Source organism: Necator americanus, chromosome X, assembly GCF_031761385.1.
Source record: "Necator americanus strain Aroian chromosome X, whole genome shotgun sequence".
NCBI lineage: Eukaryota > Metazoa > Nematoda > Chromadorea > Rhabditida > Ancylostomatidae > Necator > Necator americanus.
In genome coordinates this window covers 34,759,905-34,779,010 of record NC_087376.1, presented here as the reverse complement: position 1 = coordinate 34,779,010, position 19,106 = coordinate 34,759,905, and the positions used below count along the sequence as shown (strand labels likewise).

Sequence of the window (19,106 nt, the reverse complement as noted above, 5' to 3'; positions counted from 1 at the left end):
ATGGGTTTGAGGGTCATCTTAAAGAAATGTGTCCACTTTTCACAATTTTTCCCAAACCGGGGAGAGAAAATACAATCTGTGGAGATTCTGGCTTTCCTAAAAATAAGCCTAAGCTAAGTCTAAGGTGGCCTGTGGACCATCCGGATGTATTTGGAGGACGGATTTGATTGTCTTCTGAAAGAGGTGGGTCCAGTTTTCACAATTTTACCTAATCCAGGCAGAAAAAACGCATTCTTCAGAGATGCGGTCTCGCCTTGGGCTAAGTAAGCTTATGTTATGCCTGAGCAAGCCTAAGCAATCCTAATCAAGCCTATGCTGGCTGGTAAAATCTGTTCGAATGTTAAAAAAACGTTCCTTTTGTATTTAGTAGATGACGTAGTTTTTTAAATAGTAGTATATTGTCACAAGATGTCTTCCTTCTCTCGTAAAAGTGTGTAAAACACTACAAGGATTTCGAACTAAAACAGCAACAGTATTAGTAGCAACTGCTTTTATCTGACTACTGCTTGAATTTTTTATGCGTAACAGAGTATATTAGAATGGAGCACTTAACAACTCAATACTAGGACTGTTTATTCAATGAACTTGTACATCTTGGATACATTGTTTATCAACTACCAAAGGAAATTTCGCAGCATTTCTGTTCTTTCCCTCCAAATAAATGTTGCTGACAATCTTGTTTGTTTTAGAAAGTACTGGAACAGATTAAAGATGCATTGACCTTCATAGAGTCCTGAAAAAGAGGTTACTTTATCCTTAAGGCTACAAAAGAGGGTCAAGAGAAAAGTGAAATTTCACCGTTTAGCAACGAAAATCCAATAACACTCACTGAATCCTGGAATCAACCAGTGCTACCACAAAAGGCGATCGATGTGATTGGGCAAGATTGTGTTTGCCTGGAATTACAAACGACTTTGCCGATAGCATCGATCCCAGTTTGATTTACTGCTTCCTCTTAAAGATACCAGAAATCTTTATGGATACAGATTAAAGGCATCACTCCACGAATCTGGGGTGGTGCGGGTTTCAGATGGGTTATGCCTACACGGGATCGTAGATTATGGAGAGAAGGGTAATTCCATCTATTTCTTCTTAATTGCCGTAAAAAACGGCCCGGAAGATACGGCTTCAGGCGTTCTGGAGCACTATTTTCTTCAAGGAGTTCGACTGGAGCACGCCAGCCTTTTTTTTACTGCAATTAGGAAGAACTGGACGGAATCACCACCCTCTCCATAATCTACTATGCCGTATACGAATTCTCCACTTGAAATCCGTACCACCTCAGATTCGTGGGGTGATGCCTTTAACTTAGATGAAAACTGCACTTTATATCTTAAGTGAAGTACTTCCCCTACTGTACCAGTTGTTTAACCTTACATTTTTGTTTTCTATTTGCATAGTGTGGTAGATGACAGAGCATAGCAAGTCGATTTTCCAGTGACCTACCGAGGGGTTCCATGGGTGGTCGATACGTTGTCGGTAGATGATCAATAGCCCAAGATCATGATCAACAATCTGCAGAAACTACTTGAATTTGAAACGATTACAAATTCTGGTAGACTATTTTAGAATTTCATCCATTCCTAAGAAAGAGTTATTCTGCTCTCGGTAACAAATCTCTGTTGACATTCCAATAACTCTATGTAAAAGGTAAAAAGATAAGGAAAACATGTTCCGCATTTTCGCTTCTATTCTTGAGAACTACATCCCAAACCCAAGTAGTCGCTTGGAAAAAAAAAAACAACATCGGAGATTTTTACAAAAGCTGAAATCAATATGAAGATGTCGAAAGAAAAGTGAAAAGTGAGGAAATGGAAATATTTAAAAAAAAAACGATACACTCATTACGAAGTATTGCTGCTTTCATCGAATAAGTTACAATGATTAATTCGATTAAAACAATTTTAACGACGTCGTTAAAATTACTCGAACTTCTGCATCTCTGCAAATTCTGGAATGTTGATACTGTAGTGTAAAATTCTTCTCTATGATCTAGTATTTCTGCTCCAAAATTTCGAAAAAATGGGACTAAAGTCTTATCAGTTATGGTGTTGTCACTTGAAGGCAATTCTTTCCGAACAAACACGCATTCAGAATACAGATTGAACAACAGAAATGCAAGCCTTCAACAGTGATATTGTCGTAATCTCTTGGATTATTAATAGCTTTTAATGATTGCCAATTTTACATAATTACGTGTATACGTTCACGAAACTGAAGCCAAATAAACAATTTTTTGCATCGAGTATTACTTGAAAATAGTACATGAATTGAAGAAGCCAAACCGATTCGGGTGATCATATCCTCAGGAATGCCACAGATTCCTGGTTTTTCTCCTCTCTGCGAACACATTGTTACAGCCTTATTTTCATTTTCATTTTTCATCCATTTCATTTTCTTTTTTTTTTCAAATTCAAAAGCTAATGCACATCGAGCAAAAAGGTTCTGCCTTCTAATGTGCGTAGGTTAGAGTCTAAATACATGAGAAGAAGATCTTCAACGTTCTGCTTATTACGCTTGTACAAACATAGTTTTTGCTGTTGCGAATACGGTATTGAAACTGTTTAATTTAGAGGTACTACTACCGTGATCAAAAAGTAGTGAGACTTTTCCATTTAAAATTCCCGGGTCTATCCAAATTCATAGTTTTTTTCATATTTTGGCACAACCTTTGCTGACATCTGTGTCAAATTTCATGACAGTTGTTAATGAGCTACGTTTGTTGAGGTTTCCTGGAAAACTTCAGTCTTCGATGCGCCATCTCGTACGGCTTTGGTTGTTTGCGACTTTTTTAAAATCAAAAATCCACTCATATCGTTCCGCAACCGCATTATGTTCACCTGATTTGGCTCCGTCTTACTTCTGGCTGTTCCCGTTTTAACTTGATTGAGGAGGTAAAAGCGAAGGTGATGAAGGTCATCCCAGAAATCGAGTGTAAAATATGTTTCAAACATTGGAAGGAACGTTGCTAAAAGTGTATTGCAGCGTTTGAAGTTGGTGGAATGAATATTGAAGAGTAGTATGCCGTTTTTGCTCTATTTCAAAAGTCTTACTACTTTTTGATCACAGTAGTATGTTCACATGGTAGACGCTTGGCTACAGCTGTGAGGCTCAATGAGAGGAGTGGGAGAGTTATCAGAATTGGTTCACACAAATACTCCTGTCACGATTACGATAACTGCTGTCGCTTGTGAAGCGGATTACCCGTTCCATATCCAGGGAGAATCAATCATCCGCGAGATCAGCACTGGTTTATACAGGGAAAAACAAGCCTGAGGTCGGTAGACGTGCAGGGTCTCACAAAATCTAGGAAGGTAGTGCTTCGGTGTTTTTAGATTGGAATTTACAGACAATGAACGATTTTATTTTGAAACCGGGCGCCCAAAATGGACCACTCGTGGAGATTCATCCACCAGATCAGCAGTGGATTACTGAGGGAAAAGTAACCCTAAGCTCTGTAAACGCAGATGGTCTCAAAAAACCTAGGAAGGTAAGGTTCAGGTATTTTTTTAGAATTCACGGTTAATTTACAATTTTTCCAAACCGAGATCAAAATGCGCGATCCAGGGAGATTCACGATGAGTGGCTCTACTTACTCAATGTCGTTTTGCGGCATGTCCGCACGACAAGTCTTCTTCTTCTTCAAAGCGTTTGTCCGGCGTTGTTGCAGGATCCGCCTTTCTGCTTCTTGTCTTCCATTTGGTTCTATCCATTGCATCAGCCTTACACAAACACGCATCTATCATATCCAGCTTCACACGGTCCAACCAGCGAATCTTTGGCCTCCCTCACGCCAGAAACGTCGAGCTTCAGAGCGGTTTTGACAACAGAATCTTTTTCTCGCCGCAAGACGTGACCAAACCATCTCAGTCGCGCCTCCTTCATCTTCTCAGTTATCGGTATGACGCCGAAGATGGAGCGTACAGTGTCGTTGGATACTTTGCCTTTTAGCGTTACACCTATCGTCCACCTCAACATCCGCATCTCCATAGCGTGCAACAATCTTTCCAAGGCTTTCGTCGTCGGCCAGCACTCGCGTTCGTAAATGGCAACAGAACGCACAACCGTCCTGTAGATCTTCCTCTCTTCTTTCTTCTTGGACTTTCTTGACGGGGACTTTCTTGTCGGACAGTACGCCTGTTGCCATTTTCCGTTTCGTCCATGCCACATTAACACGTGCTCGACCTTCTTGATCAATGTCGCCTGTGGAAGTCACTTTGGATCCAAGGCACTTCAAACAGTCCACCTTGTTTAAGTCGGTGCCATCGACACTAATTCAACCTTCCTCTATCCTTGGTCCGCACTCCATGTACTCAGTTTTTGATATATTGAGGCGCAATCCATGTTGCTGCAGCCGATTCTTCCAAGACGTACTTGTTTTTGAAGATCACCTCGAGACTTCGACGCGAGCATGATATCGTCGGCAAAGAGTAGGGTCCACGGATGTTGCTTCTGGATTTATTTCGTTATCGTGTCCATGCACAGCATGAACAGCAGGGGTGAGAAGGAAGAACCCTGGTGAACCCCTACTTGTACAGAGAATGGCCTGCTTGTTCCAGCAGCACATCGTACAATGCTGGTAGGCTTCGCATAAAGCAGCTTCGTCCACCGCACATATTCTTCTGGTACTCTATGCGACTTCATGGACATCCATAACAGCCCATGGGGGTACGGTCGAAAGCTTTCTCGAGATCGAGAAAAGCAAGATGCACACTGCGGTTCTCCTCTCGATGTTTCTCCAGGAGGATACGGACAGCATGGATAGCATCTATAGTGCTGCAGTCCTTCACAAAGCCGCACTGGTTGAGTGAAACGCTGACAATTTTCCTCAAACAAGCTTCCAGGACACGCTCAAAAACCTTCATCGTATGGCACAGCAGTCGCAGAGGCCTGTACGAAGTGCATTCAGCAATGTCTCCTTTCCCTTTCCAGACAGGCACGGTCACGGAAGTTTGCCAAACGTCTGGAGTCCGTCCTTCTGCAACGATCTTGTTAAATAGAAGTTGTTAAATAGAAGAGTTGCGAGCCACACGGACCCTCGATCTCCTAGCAGCTTCCAGACATCAGCAAGTATGTCATCAGGAACGGTTGCCTTGTTCGACTTCATTTTTGCGAGGGCACTGACTTCGACGGCAGTAATTAGTAGAATAGGACCCCCGACGGTGGGAACAGTTGGGATAGGAGGTTGACAGAGCTCTTCGTTACACAAATGATTGTAGTACTCTCGCCACCTCTCTAGGATCTGACTAGAGCGACGCAGAACGGCTCCATCAGCTCCCTTAACGATTTTGGTGTGCTCCATATTCAACGTTGAGCGATGACGCGCTCTGACTAAACTATACACTCCCCTCGCCTTCCCTGGTATCAAACATGTCGTACACAGCATTGTAGCGGTCCTACTTCGCCTTGAAAATGCCTTCCTAACCTCCCTCTTCGCAGTTACGTAAGCACCCCGATCTTCAAGCTGACGTGTTCTCCACCAAAGCTTATACTTGGACTTCTCACGAAATGCCGTCTGAATGTCCTCGTTCCAAAACCACGTAGTCTTTTGTATATTGCGCTTACCTAGAGTCGTCCTTCCCAGAGTGTTCTCCGAGGTCATCGTGTAACGCTGGAAGTAGACGACCACATTTCCTCCTCACTACGAGTAGGGTGAGAAGTGTAGATGAAGCCACGGACGCGAAAACACCTCCTTTCGGTCTTCCAGATTCTGCCATTTGATTAGCTGTGTTTCTGTCCTTGGATGTCTTTTTCTTGGACGGGAGACTCTCAAGTCCATGACGAGCAAATGGTGTTGGGCAGCGACATGTTCTGTAGGGATGACTTTTGAATCCTGCAGAAGTCGGCGATCTCGTCGGCGTAACATCCAGAAATCTATTTGCGTTTCACGACCGCCGCTGGTGTACGTGATCAAATGCGATTATCGTTTCCGATACTGCGTGTTAGCAATGATCAGGTCACTTGCAACAGCATACTCCAGGATTCGCAGCCCGTCGTCGTTACGAGCTCTATAACCGTATCCACCATGAGAACTCTCGAATCCGTCTTTCCGAGAACCGTTGAAGTCTCCTCCGATTAGAAGTACTTCTTCGCCTTCGAGGAATTGGACGTACTGCTCTAGATCTTCCTAAAAGCACGCCTTTTCCTCTTCCTTTTACAGCCATCAGACGATCTGATAGTCGATCCACCGCTGTGACGCTGTTTCTAAAGGACTCGTTCAATATGATACCAATGCCATTGCTATTTGATGTGCAGTGGTAAATGAGCTTGTAGTCATAGCCTAATTCCCTTGACTTGGAGACTTTCCAGCGAGTCTCCTGTACACAGCATATGTCAACACGGCGTTTTCTGAGACTGTCTGCCAGTTCACGACTTCTTCCAGTACGCGTCCCAACGTTAAGTGTTACCAAGCGCAATGGATGTTGTTGGCGATGGCGGACTAACTTCTTTGGGCGGCTCTGTCCTCCTTCCGGTAGCCCTCGCATATTTGCCACATTGCCCGGGCGAGGACAATGCGAGTCGCTTCTGGGGTACGCCCTAGCTTCTAAAGAACACATAGTAGACGTTAGCAGTATGATGAGACGGGGATGTTGTTCTCGGTCGGCTTGTCGCACTAGCAAGCTAGCAGCCTGACCCCGGAATCGTCGTACTACCTCCTCACTTAGCTAGCCCGTAGCCTTGGCCCAAGGACCGGGCTACTTGCCGTACACCTTTGTGGCATGGTTGAACCTGCCGAGACGAAGTCGAAGTCGAAGTCGAATGTTGAGGTGCAGTCGGTTAGAGATTCGTTGTAGCGACGCGGTCGATGCTTCGAAGCCGAAGTAGTGCGAACCAAGCCTTTCATCCCTCCGGAATTGATAAATTGGTACCAGACTTGTCTACGAGGATAAAATCATTGACTTGACACATCGGCTGTCATTGTATAGGCTAACACGTTTTCCAAAACCTCAACCATTACGAATGACATTTGGGATGCATTGGCGCATCCCAGGTCGATTGGTGCGCCAGTGACCATATCCTTTTTTAATGCAAAACATGCCGCAGTACTTATGCCGTTCTTCATTGTGTTTGCAACAACTAAGGTTGAGTCAGTACGACTTGACTTGTGATGCTGTGGTGTGATAGCGCGACTGGTTGCACACGCTCTAGTCGGGCTGCAGAAATAATCTAAAGAGATGCGCTCACCAGAACAACAACGGGTAATCCCTAGCGACGTAAAGCCATGGATTTTTACCGGTCGTCCTTATCGTTGCGAAGCTAAGGAGTGAGCTTTTTATATAAATTGAATGAATTTAACAATTTCCGCCATTGAAAACACTCAGTCAGAAACATGCGGTCACCACAGCGGCGGTGGTCAAAACCGAGTGTAGTATGCGTCAAGTAAATAGTCACACCGTTCGTCCTTACCATGGTGAAGCTAAGGTTTCCGCATTTCTTTAACGAAAACTCTCCGCATTAATGAATTTCGGTCAAACTGCGCTGAAAATACTCAATCCAGAGACAGAGCAAAAGGTTAATCCTGGCTGATGCAAGCCTTAGCTAGGTAATCGCACATATCGTCTCTACAGCGGAGAAGCTTGGGCCGTAACATTTTTGGGTGAAAAGTGCCCACAATTCACTACTTTGGCCAAACCGCAATGAAATCCGGACAGATGCGTCCACCATGCCAACCCCGGTTGATTCGGAAGGATTGGAAGCCTGAGCTGTGAAATCGTACTGTTCGCCCTCGTCGAAATGAACTTAAGTTCACAGCAATTTTTTTAGGGGAAAATAAGGTAATTAAACTTTCGCCATACCGCATGGGAAACAAGCAATCCCGAATTAGGCTTAGGCTTAGACTTACACTTTGCTTTTACTTTGAAGCATGCCTATCATCCTTATCGACCAATTGAATTGGTCCTGGCATTTTTTAAATGTGAAGTTGTCTTCGTCTTTTAATATGAACGGGTCTACAAAGGGCACAAGTAACAAGATTAAAAGTGACTCCCGTAATATAAAGCATTCAGAAACTTGATGAGAAAGTTCTAAGAACTCGTCACTTTTATGGAATACAGTCATCGCATACGCATCTTTGAACAACGTGCTAATTTACAACAATACTGTCCGTCGCATCGATCTCGTCGGCAAAGTAAGCGATCAAGTAAGAAGTATTGTACATGGAACTATAGTCGAGTCTAAACCACATGAAGCTCGGTTCCGTATGCTTCCACGCTCAAAGCAAAGCGGTGATGCGTGAAGCCTTGAGAGGGGACTCTTGATATCAGTACTCGTCGTTGCAGTTCCCAATTCCCCCGCCTCGATTCCAATCGACCGTTACTTTCGCCGCCCTGCCTCGAGCGCATCGGCACCCAATTTGAGTGAAGCTGTAACAATTGGAGGGTTTTATCGATTCTATCAGCTGTGGAACCTTACTATAACAAAACTGCACTACACAATTCCGAAAATTCTCTTCCTCGCGAAAGGTCCAATATTCGACCAATTTTTACCCTTTACATCGACTCAGCTTCTCAATCTGAGTGAATCTATTTAGAGTGAGTTTTGATTTTGAGTTGAGAGCGAAACTTTGAAACAACAAAATTCCACTAAACTACACGATTGCGAATAGTTTCTAGCTCGCGAACGAGCCGAAATCCCACCCATTTTTACCATACACCAATTCTGCTTCTCAATCTAACTCGTTTTGTAGATATTACACGGTTTTGTAACATCATGAAAGAAGAAGAGTGAAGCCGTTCTTCTCGCTCTGTTGCATTCATCAAAAACGTTCTAGGTCTAGCATACTTTCACCATATAGAACTATACGATAGAAAAGTCAAGAACAATGAAACTAATTCAAATCGCGGCGTACATATACCTATTCATTTCCAGTCGTAGAGCTCTCATAAATGTCGAAATTCAGGCTTTACACATTTATCCCGTCGACAGTGTTATCATTTGCGCACCAGGCCCCCTATGTAGCGAAAGAGATAACGAGAAGTAGCCTGCGATCACACCACCTTTTTGCTGGCATCAACACAACGCTAAACGTCCCAGCTTCTCTCTACGAAATCTGCAGAATTGTGTCAAACACAAAACATTGTTGGCTTTTATAAATTAATACGTCAAGACACACGCTACAAAACAGTGGAGAAATCATTCAACGAGAAATCGTACTTCTACATCCCTGTTCGCAACCGATCCAAAAACCAGCGTAGGAAGCAGAGCACAACGCCTAGACTAGGGCAACGCTTCTTGGTAGGGAAAGACAAATGGACAATAATGTCATGTTGGTTGCTTCTTCCAAACTTTGTTTCGGTGACAACGGAGCTCTCAGATTATTCGGAAGCTCGTTTATCTAGAACTGGGATTAGAATCATGACTTTTTGTCAACCTGAGCAGTGACGTGCTTTATTTCAGTGATACGACTCATCTCGCAATGTGCGCAAGCATGTACAAGAGGAGCAATCAAAAAGTGAAATCCCGAAACAAAGGAGAAACAAAGAAAGCAAAGCACAAACTTGGCAATGCGAATTCACCGTAACTACTGCAAATGATTTCAAACACATGCATCATATAAAATACGAGAGACTCTATACAATTCTATACTAGGTATGAAATTGAATGTGGAATTTCAGACGAAAAAGTAACCAATAATATGCAGCGGATATACATAATAAGTTGTGACAATCTCATGCTTCTTGTGGACCGTATTTTTAGGGAATGACGGTTCTACATCCTCTTCTACGAATGGTGTCAACTTGTTAGATTTACAGGAGCAATAGCATCCTACAACACTGGAATTACCATGCAATCAATGACACGATTCAAGAACAGGACCATAGTCACCGTCGGAGCTCATTGTGACAAGAAAATGACTTATAGAACTTTCTTCATTGCCTTCAACACCATCCTCATGTATTAGAGGGAGAGCGGTTGAACGGACACACGTAGTTGGCGGGAAAAACTCCCCGTTTGTTGTTCAGCGATCCTTCCCACCAATTCATGTCGTCCTTGTTGATCACTGAAATATAAATCCAAAAGATATCAACAGATGTCAGTTAACCGAAATACGATTTAAAGAAAAAGTGGATGAATTCTTAGCGCAAAAATTAAGATCATGGTTCAATTGTTTTTCAGTCTTTATATCCTGTTTACCCATATTAGAAGCTTTGTGTCGAAGAATACTACCCAAATAGCCATAGCTCTTATTTTCACTTTATTTCCACTCAGACTCAAGTACTCTGTAAAGCGCGTCTTATTAAAGACCCACGCGTTCGTTAATGTAATAATTTTTAATGTTATCTTACTTTTCTCCCTTAGTAACTTTAGCTTACATGTCATAGATCTTCTAAGGCTAATGTTTAGGTCTTAGGGGCTCGACTGATTTAGTTACTTACTTCCAGAAATAAGGGCGCCACTGACACCTCCTTCCCTTCTCCCCAACTACATTTTCCCTAATACTTTAACTGAGTAACTGATGAATGAAGTTGAAGCGAGCCTCAAACACTTCTTTAGTTCGCCTGCACTTGGAAGAAAAAAAAAACCTATATGAGGTGAACGTTCGGTATAAACAATCTTTTTCAACTTACGAGTAATAATCTCGCCGCGTTTGAACGGGAGTTCACCTTCCTCTTGAGGATTGAAATCGAATAACGCTTGCACGAATTTCGTCTCCAGATCCAAATCTTGAAGTAGGATAGTATGTGTGCGAGACACCGACGCTGTTCTGTAATAGGCTTTCCGAGTGATTGAAAACAACAGCAACATATACATCACACATCTAATTGTTCACATCTAAGCAATAAACACTCGCGCAACGCTGAACTACCGGTCGTTGTCGAGAGAACAAGCCGCTCTGTCCAGACTATTGCGACATCTGCTTGCGCCGCTTGCTGCCTTGGAGGAACCACGCATAAGAGCTCAGCCCAACATATAATGTCGGTGACTGCACCATATACTGCGGCGAAGTTGATGAGAGGAAAGTAGGAGCACAAAAGCTCTGAGGAACGACTACAAGGACTTGATGCAGGTATTTGGATCATCAATGATAACTTGAATCATTTGACAGTAACAGGCGGAATTGATGTGAATGCAAGCATGGGACTCAAACAATGATCCGAGACGCTTGGAAAATGGCATTATCTCGTGAAGCAAACGTCGGACAACGAAAATCGCCTGATAGATCCTTGCGAGGATTCGAGATGCCATCAGTTTATTCAGAAAGAGACAACCTCTTTAACCAAGAGAAGCAGCGCAAGTCGACGATGCCGACACTTGAACTTCACCTCAATTACGTTCTGACAAAGAACACCCCTCTGCCAGATATTTACAAGTCCAGAGCTGTCTGAGACATTCGACTTCGACTACCATTCAGTTCTTATCAGCTTCACGATGCGATTTCATTAAAGGAGCCGTGGAGTTCCATATCAAATGTAGCTCGACCTGGCCGGTTCGAAAGACAATGAAAGGAAAAAGAAGTTCGGCCAATGGGTGTTGATCAATATTGGATCACTGACCAAGAGGATGAAGCCGACTCTTTCACTAAGTTTATTTAGTACGCTGCAAAGAAAATCTTGTCAAAGCAGGAAGTATGGTGGTGCTGAAGAGGTGACCACGAATCCGCTTGTTCCCGGTCTTCTTCACTACGTCCTCGACGCCCTTACAAGCTCCCCAACCCGCTCGTTTCCTCCTACACAGCTCAGGGTCAGGTCGTTCTTCATGTCCATGACCCAGATAAACGTAGCGGCTGCATTCGAAATTCGAATATCTTCGTTCCGTTGAGCGTAAGTAGGGCATCCCATCCATTCCTTTTCGCATGAACATAGTTTTTCCAGCTTCAGCAGAAGACTGAAGCATCCACATGTTTCGTCGAATTTGGTCAGCATTCGTTCCGCTTGGCTGATGCTAGATGATATCAGTACGATGTCATCAGCAAAGCGCAAATGGTGTAGCTGCCGACCATCGACCTTCACTCCCCTGTCGTCCCATTCCAACTTTCGCATTGCGTTCTTGAGAGTGGCTGTGAATGTTTTGGGTGAGATTGTATCAACCTGTCGGACTCCCCTCTTCACATCAATGATGATATTCTTGTAGAATGGAGAAATTCCGTTCGTGAAGTTACTGTACAACTCTCGAAGTACTTTTATGTACTGAGTAGGGACGCCTTGGTTATCCAAGGCTTCTATGGCAAACTCCTTCCTTTTCAACTGAGTCGAAGGCCTTCTTTATGTCGATGAAGATGAGACAAAGCGGCATCTTATACTCTCGCAGTATCTCGAAACAAAATGAATATGGACAACCGTGCCTAGTCCTTTTCGGAAGACGGCTTGCTCGTATGACTGACTTTCATCTGACACTATTCGATCCTGTTAGGGATCATTATTGCAAAGAGGTTGTAGATGACTGATAGTATGCAGATTGGACGATAGTTCCCGATGTCATGTGGATCTCCCTTCTTATACAACAACATGGTTTTACTGAACAACACTGTTTAGGAACCTAGCATTCTGACAGATGATGCGTAAAGAACCTCAACAGGGTGTTGACAAGTACTGGTGGACGGTTCTGATCTTATCCTGTCGGAACTGGATGCAATACGATTTCTTACCGATATGACAGCATGTCGTACTTCGGACGAGAGAATCTCTGGAATGACATGTCCATGTTCCCTCAGATGGTGAGGAGGCAAGTGCACATGGCTGTCAAAGAGATAAGACTAGAAGCCCTGTATGATTTTCTCCATTTCCCTTCTCGATGCGATGATAGTTCCCTTTTAGTTCCGAAGAGCATCTCCGTCTTCGTCTTGCAATTGGCGAAGTTTCGACAGGCGTAGCTAATGCTTTTTTTCGCCCCTACTGTTTCAGCCAATACTGGTGTTTTTCTCTCTTCGATATCTTCTTTTATCACTTCTCTGCAACTCCTCGCGAGCTCGGACGTGAATTCATTGTTGCCTGCAGCTCGTAGCAGTTTTTAAACTCTTCGCTTACCTCGTACAGTCCTTAAGATGTTCTACAAACTGATTATATTCGTCGCCAATGTTGTCCATTGCGGCATCTTTCAAACGGCCGGCTAGCGTAGCGAATAGATAACAGTTAATGATAGTTCTGGGAATTCGCTTGGTGAACCTCACGTCTTTCTCTCCTCTCCATGCGAAAAAAAAACCTTCCTCAAAGAAGGCGATGGTCCGATACTGTATAGAACTTTGGCACAACAGCGACATCCGTCAAGCAAGACCTTTTACTGATGATGATATGTTCAATTCCACTATGGTACCTTCCATCGGGTGACTACCACGTGAGGGCTTCTAGGATTGTGAGTTCCAACGGATGGTGTTAGTCGTCATGATAAACTCAGAAAGTCTCTCTCCCATTCCAATGAAGGGCGTCGGTTCCGACGTGAAGTTCTTCAGGCGTTCATCTGAGGAAAATTTCTGGAATTGAAATCGCCAACTATGAAGCTATAGAAGGTATGATCTTCTCTGAAGAATTTCTCCATCTCCATATAAAAAGCTACGACATATTCCTCTTCGTAGCTTGAGGTTGGAGCGTGAACAACGAAGGTTGTCGAACCTAGCGTTCAACCACAGCTTCTCATCCGCAAATGTCCGATCTGGGTCGCAAGTTGTTCGAAAGAGTCAATGTTAATTGCCGTACTCGTGTTGACGAGGACGCCAACTCCACTAACTCCTCTACTGTCGCATGTTCCTAATAACAGTTCTTGCGTCGTCTACTCCCGGTCAGTCCGATGGCGTCATACTTAATTTTCCTGGCCTGCATCATCAAACCTTCGATGGCCGCTTTCTATGCAAGCTTACGTGCGTTATAAGTACTGATCGCCATCCTAGTCTTTTGCCTGTTTGATATCCTAGATGAATCCTTTAACCTTTCTTCCTGGCGCTACCGTACCAAGCTTTCCTCCAGAATCAGGAGACTCTTTCTTATTACTGTGTCCTGCGTATGATTTTAAAACTTATAGGTAGGTTTTCGGGCTCTAGTCCTAGTTTCGGGTTTTGTAGTTGTTTTTCGAGTTTTAAAAGAAAGTCTCGTCCTTCCGGAGTGGGCAGATGGAGCTTACTTGTTGGAAGCGACTCAAAATCGCCTCCCTTGCACCTCCCAGTCATCTTATTGCAGGTTTTGGCCGGACTGAAGTGCGAATACAAGGATGTCATTAGTCAGTGCTGGCGCAGCAGGAACAGGGAGTCCATCCCCTAAATCCATCTGCGTCTCGGAGCACGCACAACGTTGCTTTTGGTCCGCGATTAGGCCCCTATCCGCAACTTGGAGACACGCCACGTATCCTCGAGACTAGCCGGTTGTAATCCTTCTAATGGGGGAGATACGTGGATTTGCAACATATCCTCTCAAAAGCCTCTTCTAGAACAAGCCGTCATCTCGTAAGATATTACAGCTAGAACCTACAACCGAAAGAGGCCACGTCGTTGTCCTTACCTCAGCAGCCGCGTTGCCGTGATTTTAGGGGACCTCTCTGTGGTTGAATCGCTCCGCTAATACTGGAACTACTAATTAGGATGTGACTCACATATGACCCCGTAGGTCAAAACCGCAAGGGGGTTGATACAGAGCCAACTCATTGTACTCGGTTATGCACTCTTTTTTTCTATTTATTTTTGTACCTTTTGCGTTTATCCAAAACGCCTCTAGCGCGCTGCGAGCCACAATTTCGTACGATAGGATCGTGGCAACTATGCAGAAAGGAGCATTTTCCATGACATTGTCCGCGGTGAGCTCTGAGAGGGGTCGCTGCATCTGAGTGTCTCATCCTATTTAGATGTCCCTTAATACGAACACAAAGCGGTCTGATGTGTTGGTCCTCACAATGTTTTGCACGAAATTAGATAGAATACACCAGAGGCCATGCAGTCAGCCGCCTTCCCTGCGAACTGCGCATAATACACTAGAGTTAGGCAGTAACTTTTCAAAACTAACATTCTAATTCGAATTAATTGTTTCTTAAGTTTTGTGGGACATTTGCTTACAATTCTCACTTAATCCTCGGGACCACTCTTCACCAGACTAACCCGTATCGATCGACGGTTATGAAAGTGAAACAAAAATTGGTCTAATTCGAGTCATCCAGTGTAGCATATTCTCCCTGTGCATTAAGACCTGGCTTACGCGATGCATTAGCAGTGTAGAATTCGCGACCCGTTGCAGAAAAAGCTGGAGAAAAATGAGATCAGCGTAATAGAACGCGCAGTGGGAAGGATAATGCTAGGGAGCTTAACGCAAGTCAAAGAGGGATTCGAAGTTCACTCCTACGTCACCGCTAATAAAATTAGGTGGGCCGGACACGTGATGCGTTTTAAGGACAATCGTTGGAGCAGGGCCGTCATGATTGGATACCACGTCACATCAAACGCACCGCAGAAAGACCGGTGACCCGATAGTCAGACCTCTTTACAAAGTCATTCGAAGAAAAATACGATGCTGTTCGAGTCCCCCGCGAGAAAGAAGCCACTAGGCAATACTTGCGCGCAATCGGGGCAAATGGAAGTGTTGCTGGTACCCGTTGGAGCAAATCGATGAACAACGGGTGCACAGGTGATACAGGTGGTGTTGCAAATGTTGTGACATTCCAGGCTTTAGCGAAGGCGACGATGCCGAAACGTTACCCGAATGTAAACAATCTTGGATCGCTTCACACTGACAAGTGACAAGTTACTGAGGAATATCGCTGGCGTGTGCAGTATAAAAGGTTCTTGAGCGGATCATCCTGGATCGGCTTATCAAACATCGCGAAGAAACCAGCCGACTTTTGCCCTGGTCGATCGACTATTCAAGCAGGTGTTCATTGTCAGGAAAGTGATCGAAGTATAGCAGCCGTATTCGAAACCAATGGACATAACTTTTCTGGACTCCGAAGCCGCTTTCGACTTTCCTCATCTATGCCGTTTTCTCCCTCCTCTCTACGCTGGACGTGGGAGTCACCCGGTGGAGGGTATCGTAATGAAATAGACCACATCATCGTCAATAAAAGGTTCTGCCTGACGGACGTCAGTGTTGTACCAAAGTTCTATACGGGATCGGACCATCGCCTCCTCCGAGGAAGATTTTCCTTCACAAGGAGAGCAAAGAAAGCCGCCAAGTTCAGAGAGAGAAATCCCAGGACTACCATCAACTGGGATCTCTTCGCTACGCTAGCCGGCTTTTGGGAAGATTCCGCAATGGACAACATCGACGAGGAATATGACCGACTTGTTGAACACCTTCACGACTGCGCGAAGAAGGCTGAGAGTTTTAAAACCACCAAGAGGCGCCTGTCTCTTGAAACTCTTGAGCTGATACGCCAGTGTGGAGCAGCACGAGCCGCAGGGAACCAAGAACTCACGTCCGAGCTGACAAAGCTTTGCAGAGAGGCGATAAAAGAAGACCTTAAAGAGAGAAGAGCGGAAGTGCTGGCTGAAGCTGCAGAGGCGGGGAAAAGCATCCGCTATGCCCGTCGAGACTTCGCCAGTCGCAAGACGAGGATGACTGCTCTTCGGAACCCAAAGGGAACAGCCATTGCATCGAGAAGGGGGATGGAGAAAATCATCTACGACTTCTACTCTGATCTCTTCGACAGCCATGTCCACTTACCTCTTCACCATCCGAGGGAAGATGGACAAGTCATTGCAGAGGTTCTCCCGTCCGAAATACGACATGCTATCATGTCAGTAAGAAATCGTACGGCACCCGGTCCCGACAGAATAAGACCAGAACACCTGAAGAGCCTTCTGCCAGTACTCATCAACACCCTGGCGAGGCTCTTTACACGTGATCTGTCGGAATGCAAGGTTCCTAAACAGTGGAAGACCAGCAAGACCGTGTTGTTGTATAAAAAGGGAGATCCACATGACATCGGCAACTATCGTCCAATCTGCCTACTATCCGTCATCTACAAGCTCTTTACAAGAGTAATCCTTAATAGGATTGAAAAAGTCTTGGATGAAGGACAGCCATGCGAGCAAGCAGGGTTTCGAAAAGGATTCAGCACGATTGACCACATTCACACTGTTTCGAAACTCATCGAGGTATCACGAGAGTACAAGATGCTGCTCTGTCTCACCTTCATCGACTTGAAAAAGGCCTTCGACTCAGTTGAGACGGAAGCTGTCGTGGAAGCCTTGGACAACCAAGGCGTCCCTACTCAGTACATAAAGGTACTTCGAGAGTTGTACAGAATTCACGACCGGAATTTCGCCATTCTACAAGAACATCATCATTGACGTGAAGAGGGGGGTCCGACAGGGTGATACAGTTTCACCCAAAATATTCACAGCCACCCTCGAGAACGCAATGCGAAAGTTGGAATGGGAGGACATGGGAGTGAAGGCTGATGGTCGGCAGCTACACCATTTGCGCTTTGCTGATGACATCGTACTGATATCATCTAGCATCAGCCAAGCGGAACGAATGCTGACCGAATTCGACGAAACATGTGGATGCATCGGTGTTCAGCTGAATCTACAAAAGACGATGTTCATGCGGAACGGATGGGTCTCGGATGCCCCATGCACGCTCAACGGAACGAACATATCCGAATGCACCTGCTACGTTTATCTGGGTCGGGAGCTAAACATGATGAACGACCTGGCCCCCGAGCTGGGCAGGAGGAGACGAGCGGCTTGGGGAGCGTACAAGAGCATCGAGGATGTAGTGAAGAAGACCAGGAACACCCGGCTCCGTGCTCACCTCTTCAACACCACCGTACTTCCTGCTTTGACCTATGCTTCGGAAACCTGGACATTTCGCGAGCAGGAAGAAAACGCGGTGAGTGTCATTAAACGCGCAATTGAGAGAGTGATGCTAGGAGTATCCCGTTTAACGCAAGTGAGGGACGGGATTCGAAGTTCTCTTCTACGTCAGCGATCGAAGATTAGAGACGCCTCCGCGTTTGCCAAGGAAAGTAAAATAAGGTGGGTCGGACACGTGATGCGCTTTAATGACAACCGTTGGACCAGAGCCGTGAGCGACTGGGTTCCCCGCGATATTAAGCGCACTACAGGAAGACCGCCGACCCGATGGTCAGATTTCTTCACGAAGTCCTTCAAAGAAAAATATGATGCTTTTCGTGTCCCACGCGAAAGGAGGAACCACTGGGCTACTCTGGCACGCGATCGGGAAAAATGGAAGAATTACTGGCGCCCGCTCGACCAGTTCGAAGATCAACTGGAGTCAAGGTGATCAAGGTGATGCCGTTTTCTCTACGCGCCTCGCACAGATGGAATTCCAAATGAGCATGAACGTTTAATTAGCCACAAGAACAGAAGAACAATTGCTGCGGTTTGAACACTAGACGGATATTCCTCACCGCTCGAACTGGAAACTGGAGTAAGACAAGGGCCTGTACAAGGGAACGTTTCAGTTCAACTTGTCATCGGTGACATAATGCGAAAAACATTTTAGTAAAGCCCAGCCGATGTCGTTTTAGCACGGTCTACACGTCCCTTGTTGGATCTCGAGTACGCGAACAATGTAGTAGTGTTCGCTTCAAGCAAAATTACAATGATATAAACCTTGTATCGAAATTATCTGCAGCCTAGGGAGTGCTATTCCGCACTGATAAAGCAGCAGATAGCAGATGTGGGTCCCCTCCAGACCATTAAGGGGAACCAGGGTGGACCGACAACCTATTGAACTCGTGGATGAGTTGTTATTTGGGCTGTATGCTAGGAAGCAGATGGCACCTAGGAAAAAGATTCAGTAAAGATGCACTAAACCCAATTCGGCATTCAACTCGTTAACTAAGTGCCTGTGGTCGATCCCCATCGCCAACGAAGTCAAGCTGCGAGTCTACCTACCCGCAATTAACCCTAACATGATGTACGGATCGGATACTTGGGCAGCACTGTCAACTGTGATGAAGCTTGACTACACGAAGAGAAATCTGCTTATACGACTGTAAGGCTACTTTTTGGCCAATGCCATAACGAAGAACTTAGTCCAGAAATGGATATGGTGTAGCGGCATATGACATTTGGAAAACAACATCTTTCTTGGACCCCTGCAGTAGTCACAAAACAGTATCTTTGCTTCTTTTGTCACGTTAAAACGAGAACTTTAGATTGACTTGTCCAAGTTGTTTTAAGAATGCTCTCAGCTCAGACTCAAAGTGAGAAAGTCCTCCTG

General features: G+C 44.9%; 6 protein-coding genes across 8 annotated transcripts; 2 read left to right on the top strand and 4 right to left on the bottom strand.

Moving 5' to 3' along the window:
• Positions 1-3,723: 3,723 nt before the first annotated feature.
• On the bottom strand, positions 3,724-4,170 carry RB195_026346 (uncharacterized protein; the record flags this gene model as incomplete). The annotated part of the gene is made up of 1 exon (XM_013446434.1): positions 3,724-4,170. One exon carries the CDS (start codon positions 4,168-4,170, stop codon positions 3,724-3,726), a length of 447 nt encoding a protein of 148 aa, XP_013301888.1.
• A 470-nt stretch (positions 4,171-4,640) lies between these two features.
• On the bottom strand, positions 4,641-6,844 carry RB195_026345 (uncharacterized protein; the record flags this gene model as incomplete). Of its 2 annotated transcripts, XM_064214854.1 has the most annotated exons (6): positions 4,641-4,890; positions 5,037-5,405; positions 5,566-5,811; positions 5,937-6,127; positions 6,189-6,544; positions 6,730-6,844. In XM_064214854.1, 6 exons carry the CDS (start codon positions 6,842-6,844, stop codon positions 4,641-4,643), a joined length of 1,527 nt encoding a protein of 508 aa, XP_064070734.1. The 2 variants fall into 2 exon arrangements, with proteins under 2 accessions (XP_064070734.1, XP_064070735.1); XM_064214853.1 differs by lacking the exon at positions 5,037-5,405 and having other exon boundaries at positions 5,976-6,127.
• Positions 6,845-9,890: 3,046 nt separating this feature from the next.
• On the bottom strand, positions 9,891-10,893 carry RB195_026344 (uncharacterized protein; the record flags this gene model as incomplete). The annotated part of the gene is made up of 3 exons (XM_064214852.1): positions 9,891-10,000; positions 10,569-10,705; positions 10,808-10,893. 3 exons carry the CDS (start codon positions 10,891-10,893, stop codon positions 9,891-9,893), a joined length of 333 nt encoding a protein of 110 aa, XP_064070733.1.
• Positions 10,894-11,621: 728 nt separating this feature from the next.
• RB195_026343 (uncharacterized protein) lies at positions 11,622-13,024 on the bottom strand (the record flags this gene model as incomplete). 2 transcript variants are annotated; one of them, XM_064214851.1, is made up of 3 exons in its annotated part: positions 11,622-12,185; positions 12,587-12,677; positions 12,966-13,024. In XM_064214851.1, 3 exons carry the CDS (start codon positions 13,022-13,024, stop codon positions 11,622-11,624), a joined length of 714 nt encoding a protein of 237 aa, XP_064070731.1. The 2 variants fall into 2 exon arrangements, with proteins under 2 accessions (XP_064070731.1, XP_064070732.1); XM_064214850.1 differs by lacking the exon at positions 12,966-13,024 and having other exon boundaries at positions 11,622-12,201; positions 12,587-12,642.
• Positions 13,025-15,883: 2,859 nt separating this feature from the next.
• On the top strand, positions 15,884-17,203 carry RB195_026342 (uncharacterized protein; the record flags this gene model as incomplete). Its single annotated transcript, XM_064214849.1, has 1 exon — positions 15,884-17,203. One exon carries the CDS (start codon positions 15,884-15,886, stop codon positions 17,201-17,203), a length of 1,320 nt encoding a protein of 439 aa, XP_064070730.1.
• Positions 17,204-17,273: 70 nt separating this feature from the next.
• RB195_026341 (uncharacterized protein) lies at positions 17,274-18,161 on the top strand (the record flags this gene model as incomplete). Its single annotated transcript, XM_064214848.1, has 1 exon — positions 17,274-18,161. One exon carries the CDS (start codon positions 17,274-17,276, stop codon positions 18,159-18,161), a length of 888 nt encoding a protein of 295 aa, XP_064070729.1.
• Positions 18,162-19,106: the final 945 nt, after the last annotated feature.